This window comes from Patella vulgata, chromosome 1, assembly GCF_932274485.2.
Source record: "Patella vulgata chromosome 1, xgPatVulg1.2, whole genome shotgun sequence".
Lineage (NCBI taxonomy): Eukaryota > Metazoa > Mollusca > Gastropoda > Patellidae > Patella > Patella vulgata.
This window is the reverse complement of record NC_065879.2, coordinates 39375674-39383718: the sequence shown is the minus strand read 5'-3', so window position 1 is coordinate 39383718 and position 8045 is coordinate 39375674. Positions and strand designations below refer to the sequence as shown.

The 8045-nt window shown below is 34.1% G+C and overlaps 1 protein-coding gene across 1 annotated transcript in view; it reads left to right on the top strand.

Annotated features, from left to right (window-relative positions):
• The first annotated feature begins 2421 nt into the window (after nt 1-2421).
• Nucleotides 2422-8045, top strand: part of LOC126812724 (E3 SUMO-protein ligase RanBP2) — a 35818-nt gene continuing 30194 nt past the window's right edge. The window contains exons 1-6 of the mRNA XM_050539097.2: nt 2422-2565; nt 4982-5049; nt 5497-5610; nt 6609-6652; nt 7190-7224; nt 7621-7788. Coding sequence (XP_050395054.1) covers nt 2494-2565; nt 4982-5049; nt 5497-5610; nt 6609-6652; nt 7190-7224; nt 7621-7788 — 501 coding nt within the window. The 5' untranslated portion in view covers nt 2422-2493. The remainder of the gene's footprint in view (nt 2566-4981; nt 5050-5496; nt 5611-6608; nt 6653-7189; nt 7225-7620; nt 7789-8045) is intronic.

Genomic DNA, 8045 nt, shown 5'->3' with positions numbered 1-8045 from the left:
AGTTAAGATTCTATCTGTATAAAACCTGTACATATCCCAATATGGTTTACATTGCTAAAATAAAACACAGAGAGAATCATCCTTGAAACATATGTGAAGTGAAAAGTAACTGTGTTCCATAAAATTGTGTCTAGTTAATTTTTTTCTGCCACTTATCAGAGTGAATCGCATTTAGGTACCCAAAAACATTATCGCCTAAACCAAATATTTATCGCCCGCTCAGCCAGCCACGTAACCATAATACTTTGCACGCGGTGGGCCAATCAGCAAACGAGTTGTGTAGACAGCATGGCCATATGGTGTTTGTTTATATTTTTTAGGGGTTTTAAAATAGGATTAGGGATTAGGGTTGCGCCCCCCCCCCCCCCCCAATATATATTTCACGGCTACGCCTCTGGAAATAAGGTTTAATGTCTCGTTAACATAATTATTAAGACAAACGTATGTTTATTTTAATGGTGACGTCAAGTTATTTATTATTATTACAGTATATTTATAGTGCGCGCTTCATATCACGTGTTTAGGGGCACTTTACAAAGTGACGATGTAATCATAAAAAAAAACAAGATTATGGACATGTTGACAGTTGTATATACTAGGGGTGTGTTCAGGAATTTGAGAAGAGGGGGTCCAAGATGGAGACAACATAAAGTTTGACGTTAGGCCCGGGAACTACCCGCGAATTTGATAAAATCAGAAGCTTTGAGACAATATTTCAGCTGATTTAGGTGCATACTATAGGAGTAGGCCTACAGTGGAGTGAGCCAAAACGGCGTTATATTTCCATAAATGTAGGAGAAAAAATATTCCCTGCGCGAGAAGGGGTGGGGGTCAGGACATTTCCAAAATATTATTGTCGGACTAAATTGACAAAATAAATGAGTATTCGAACGAGTAAAGCGACACACACCCGGTATCTTGAACCATACGTCAATTAAGTTTTGGGACCTGGTGAGGTGTTGGTTTGTTGATCACAGGTGTGTCGTAGTCTCCGTCACCCAGAACCTCCCAGTCTTCAACGTACGGAGGGTCCTGGGCCGTTGTCAATATTTGACGAAAAGTTTCATTGTCCATGCGGGGTTGATTATCCAGTATCTTTGGTCAAGTCAAGTAAGAGTTTTGACCAATAACGTCGACGTCATTGGTTTCGAGCCTTCTAGCAATAAATCCCATAATTCTTGCATTAACATAAACGAACATGAATCGTGACGACGAATTAGGGTTAATTAAAAAAACAAAACAACCCCCCCCCCCATAAATATGGACCATAAAGAGAGGAATTTTACAATAAAACAAAAATTAAGAACTGGCAATGCAATCAAATGGATTTTCTGAAATGGCATTCTTAAAGGAGCTAATTATAAATCGCTAATATCTGAAACCTAGAAATTGACACAAATGGGTCGCAACGCATATAATAATGTCGTATGAATGTATATAAACTGATTTACATTCAATCGTGTCTGTTTTTACTGCAATTTCTAATCAGTTATGTTTGGCGAAATACGCCAGAAGTCTCGGTCGAATGACCATCTCTAACGTCTGGGTATTCCAGTCTACACTGATAGTGTTTATTGCGCATGCTGTCCAGCTAGGATATCACCTTGCGTGGAAGTGGACGTAAAACTTTGGGAACGAATGAACGAACGGCTAAGAATATGCCATCACCGTGTGACATGACTTGTGGAATATGTCTAGCCTCGATCTTCGGGCGCCTTGTTTCCAAATGCACTGAAACGCATTATGGTGTACGAGCTTGTACCAATGGTAAATTGTTTATTTTGTCTTAAATATTGGATATCAGAAGCACATCTTTTCCCGGTGAGATCACAACATCAATGTTGATTTAAATTGACAAATAATTCGTGTTTTCAATGTCGAAGACTTTTGGATGATATAGAGTTAGAGACTTAGCTACTTTAAATTAATTTCTTGGTCGTCAACATCTTGTTTTGGGCTAGTTACCTCCCTTAGGCTTTGTTTATGATAATGTGAAAGACTTGATAATCTAGCCAATGACCTATTATTCTCAAATGCTGACAACTCATCCAGTATATTTAGGTGTAGAATATTTTTCTGGATGATAGAGACTAGTCTGTCGTTGGTAAATTAGCTTGTTATAAAGCTCGGGCTTGCACAATCCGAACGTAGCCAACGGTGAAATGAAGAGAAAACGACGATGTAGAACACAATTGTGCATAGTGGGTTTTTTTTTGATTTTTTTTTTACCATTTGTATAATGGCTGATCGACCTCTTTCTAAAATTTCAGAAATCATTTTCTTTTCATTTTTAAAGGACGACAAGAATTGTCAACTAGGATACGCGTTGACTTACAAAATAGCAGTGGTTACGATTTGTCGGGAAATCGCCTGCGCTGGGCGATGAATTTCCGGCGGAAGTGAATAATTCACCTTTAAAATTTTAAGAAACGTCGAAAATTGAGTTTCAATTTCTGTTTACCTAATAAATGTTCATCCGGCAAAAAAGTAAAAATGTTTAGGTCAAAGCAAGACGTTGACAGACATGTACGTAACATTCTGGACAGGATCAAAGATGATAAAGAGGTAGGTAGTTGCGACTGGGACAGTTTTATTTACTCTTTTCCGTTAATGGAATCTTCGCGCGGAAAAAAAAAATCAAATTCCAAGTAGACTCTAGATTTATTTCATTACTCAGTGGTTCAATCAAAGATATAATAAATGTCAATCAAACAAAAAGAGGTATTCATGCACAAATACTGCGTCATAATATGTAACAGACATTGCCCGAGTGTAGAGCGAAGCTGAAGTGATTGTTTTTGAATATAAAACCTTCATAATATATAAATATAAGGCTGTCGGTGACAGTTTTAGTTACTACTCCGGGAGCCCAGTGAGATTTAATCAAAATATTGAGTCCAAAAGGTTTAAGGTCTACAACACATATTTTACCCCTAGGCCCTAGATCATTTTGGAAAGGCAAGTCTTAAGTCTTGTAACCTGTGCAGCACCCTCCCACTAACCCTCCCAATTTTATTGAGAGTTAAAATTCAATGTCCATCCACAATTTCCTTGCAAACATTTCATACTTTACACTACAGAATGCATGACTTAAGAGCATATAATGTTGTGCTAAGAGAAAGAGCTTAATTAATTAGCACTAATTAGTGACCGTAATTAGAATTTAGGGTCCATAACTGAAACAAAGCCTAAAAGCTAGCTAACCAAGTCAGGAAGCCAAAAATATCACTTAAGAGCGACAAAAGTTAAATAAAATTGGCTCAAGACTGGTGACAAAGGTCATATTTTGAGTCACATTATGACCAATCAACCAATCAAATTGCTTATCTCTGCTGATCCTAAACATAAAATGTGCATCTTTGAACCCCATCAAGCCATTCACCTAATCAACACCTACAATGAGGAGACGGAAAAGTATGGAACACAATGATGACAATACAAATATTATATAAAAAATATCCACTTCGCATATATATAAATAGAAGTAGCATTGATGGAATACACAAATGGGCTTTTGTAATTAATCACACATACAGCTGTAAACTACTTTTGATATCTATAAATTGTCATGGGTCGGCCACAGGGATGGTATGCCTCCTTTAAGAAGCATCTCTGGTGTTGAAATCGCCCAAAACAGCATCACATTCCGAAATTGAATGTCTTTAGATAAGAGAACACGAGAAAAATAGTAAACAGTCCGTACATTCCCTTGTTTTTATTCATTCTATACTTAATAAAAACATGGTAATGCACAGACTTTTTCTATTTTTCTTTCATGTTCTCTTATCTAGTGACAGTGACAGTCAATTCTTTATATGAATTGTCAGATATCCTCTCACAGTCTCATACAACAACTTTTATTAGTGAGCAGAAATTCGCCCATATCTTGTGACTTCAGTCAGTTGTATAGAGAGATAACTCGTGTTTTCCTTTTACGTTCATCACTTCTGATTGTTGAAACCTTCATTACGCATCTATCGTAGCAATGATTTTTGTGTTAAAATTATATTTGGAATGTGTTTAACCAGTTCTATCACATATATGATAATTTCTGGATTTATGGCCTCTGATTGTACAAAAAATCGTTTTTGTTTTTAGCTTGTTCTCTATCCATCTCTTGCAAAATGTGGGTGTATCCTGCCTGGCAGCCGCTGGTTATTTTTATTGATCCATCATAACAGATAAATAACAATATCATAACAACATCACTTATAAGTTATAACAATCGTTATAAATAATAATTTTTAGGTTGCTCTCATCATTCACTGTCTGCAATAACATTCGGATCAAGATCTTTAGTATAGTTCCTCACAGAAACAGTAAATGTGATCTGGATGTAGGATATTTTGATACACAGGGCGACCATGGTACATGTACATACATACATGTACATACACTACAGATTGTTGTACGTCCAGTTGGAGCAGAAAAGAAGGACGTTAAATCCCTTTTCGTTTTGCCATAGTATGTCTTGGATCGCATTTTGAATAAAGAATTTAGAGTATGGGTACTTATGCATTGATTTAGCATTCAAAAATGAAATTCATTATTCGTATAGAATTATGATATTAGATTTCAATGGACAAATAGTATAAATCAATACGATCATATTGATATCAAACATTTCATCTAACATAAGGCTTTATTATGTTCAAATTTAAATCAATTTTATGTCATTCAAATGACAATTGCAGTGGTTATTTTGGTAATCCAATATAAATATTTTGTTGATAATGAAAGTGATGTCATCGTGTCGAGTCTTAGTTGTATATATGGAACTGATGTTGCTGAACGTATTGGCTAATTATGTGTCCATTTTAAAATGTGTGCAATGCTCATGTGGAAATCAGTTTCACATTTCCATTGGTACGGGAAGTGACGTCAGTTTAAGGGTAACATGGCACAAGTGAAGCCCGTCATTAGTGCATCACAGTTCTAGTTACTATTATTATTGTTGTTTTTTTTTTATTTTTAATAACAGAAAACATCTAGAGGATATCAGATAGCACGATTGTATTATGAAATTGGTGATTATGAGACTTCAAAAAGGTGAGAATAACAATTTTATTGTTCATATTTCAATCGAGAACATTTCAACATTATATTTAGATTATAATAAATATGCAATATTTATACTAATATTTGTTTTAAAAAAAGAAACTAAAGTTGAAATATTTTAGTATTGTAGCCTATAATTATGTGGGGGTTGTGAATGTTACAACTGATTTCTTGTTTTATAAGTTATCTAAGTGTCAACATAAGAAGTGTGGACAGAGTTTCTTTTATACATGTTTCTGCCATGGCTTTGAATAGCCATTAGCAAAACTTAAAAAAAAATTTAATGAAGAATGCTAATACATGTACAATGAAGTTTTGCTAAAGGCTATGAGAGGCATGACAGATACTACATGTATGTTAAATTTAACCTTATTGTTAATTAGTACAAATGGCCTATTATTAATATAGTTCTTGGTTGTTTGGGTTTTTTTTCATCAGATATTTAACAAACTTCTTAAACCTAAGAGAAAATGTGCCACAAGCCCACAAGTTACTAGGACAGATTTATGAAGCAACCAATCAAAAAGAAAAAGCTATTCAGTCATTTCGAAGGTATGTACCAGTATACTTTGATGAAATTTAATGCATAAAATAAAAATAAATGGAGTTCTCATATATACCAAATTTGCATACTTTTATTGGAAATAACTAACCGATAAATACCTTTCTGGGAAAGTATCTTTCGAGTGTCAACGTACAATCGACTCTGTAGTTAAACGGCGGAAAAAGAAGTTGACAGAAATAATTTGGAATTGACTTGGGTCTCAATATGTGTAAATGTACAGGTTAAGTAATAATAAATACATTCTGAAAAATGGACACTCCCACAATGAAGCTAAGTTAACAGACACTGCGTCTAACAACAGCTTACTTATAGCTATACATGTAGGTATCCCCGGCAAACACAAAGTTTTGAGAGGGAATTGAAGCAAATTTTTGATAGATTGGTTACTTTGAATATGTTTTTAGTCCAAATATATCATCAAATCACCAAGTTTGTACCCGGGAAGGTATCTTTAAGGCTTTGCATGGTTACTTTAAAGGGACATTATGGAAGATTAGATAAAGAGCGGGCCATTCTCACTATAATAGTTAAAAACTAGATAATGTAAATGGAATATGCTAAAAAAATTCAGTCGAGACTCGAATTGCTCCACTCTGAACCAAGATATTAGCATTTGAATTTTAGGCCTAACCTCGATCTTCATTACTAAAGTCGGTATGATAAAAAACATAGTCTCGATTATCCATTTTTGGATTAAATCATTAATGAGCCTTGAGCAGCAAATCGGATTCAAATCCAGTGAAAATCTGACACTCAGGATGGCATCGAGAGTTGATTAAGGTTTTTTCATGTTAATAAATGTCTTAATTAATAGTTTTTATAACATTTCAGGCCCAAGGAAAGACCTGCAATAGGCATATTTAACTCTTGCATAATGTATGTTTAAACTTTTTTCTAGATAGTGAATGAAATAAGCTTATACAAAATCTGCTATGGCTAGAGTTCTTTTATAACTCGCATTAAAATATTTCTTATCTTGTTTCAGATCAATTGAGTTAGACAGTAACCAACAAGATTTAGTAGCTAAAGGTATTCTCATTTGGGTCTTTTTTCAATGAAATTAGCTTTCCTAATGACACTGAACAAATGTTCTTTACAATGATCTTCATGAGTTGTTTCAAACAAATAATTGCACCAAACAGATATACATGAATAATCAAATACCTACTTAAAAATATATCTTGCTGTTTCCATCGTTCAACAGAAATAAACTTATAGATATAATGTAAAACAAGATCAGCGTTTCTATTTTAAAATTTTATATACAAGTACATGGAGAGTTGACCTATTCGCATAATTTGACTTTTTTTTATAAACAGACGTATTTTGAAGATTGTGAATAAATTATATTTTTGAGTATGTCAGTGAGGCAGTATAACAACTGCTTCGGTAGCTTTCAATAGTATCTAAATGAAAGTAGGATTCGTACAAATCATTTTCTAAAGTGTGAACAAACTATATCCCTTTCTCTTGATTACCTATAAGTAAAGCCTTTTGATGAAAAAAAAAAACACTGCATAAAAGTATTTTCCTTGTTGTTTACTCATCTTAATGTTTATTTTGCAGTTGGAAACCTGTTTATCAACCCTAGAGTTAATAAGGTAAGAATATTTTCAAAATTCATGTACTTGTTTTAGTCCGAGCAAGTGAGCAAAGGGAGGTAACTCGCATTTTGTTGAAAGTAAGACCACCGAATCATTGTTGAAAACTTTGTTAAAATACTTTATGACATCTTTTGTGTGCATGTCACTTCTAGCAAAGATTCTCATAATCGAATGTACAAGCTGCTGTATTGTGATGAACATAAACAATGATTCTAAAACTGGTTAGTTCGCAGAAACAACTTACACAGGCCAATAAAATAATCAAGGGCAGATTATTTGAATTCGTGAATGGACCAGGGGGTTACGGGAGTAGAATGGAACGATACCACTGAGGATAGTGGAGAAGCCCCTGTTTATGGTGGAATTGAATATTTCTAATATTATTATTTTTAGGTTGAAAGAGGAAAAGATAAAGATGTTGATAATAATATTAAAAGCATTAGACAACTAATAGCTGAGAAAAAAACTCAACAAGCCTACCACATAATACGGGAAGTAGAGAGTGAACAACTATACCCCAGCAGTAGCAAGTGGTATGAATATATTGTCGATGCCTTACATGTAAGTAATTTTGTTTGCTTAGTTCTAATGTCAAATCATTGTTGAATTCATTGAAATAGGTCATGGTCATTTTGGGATAGTCCTATTTATTTTTGGAAAACAGTGTTTTAGTTATTATGACATCACTGACGTCTTGAATACAAAATCAGTATTAATCTAAAATAGGTGATGAATATCAAATGTTTCTTACCAAAGTTCTTGAAAAAGATAAATCATGTCAATTTTATCACTAAAATGGGCTTCAAGTCTCATGAGAA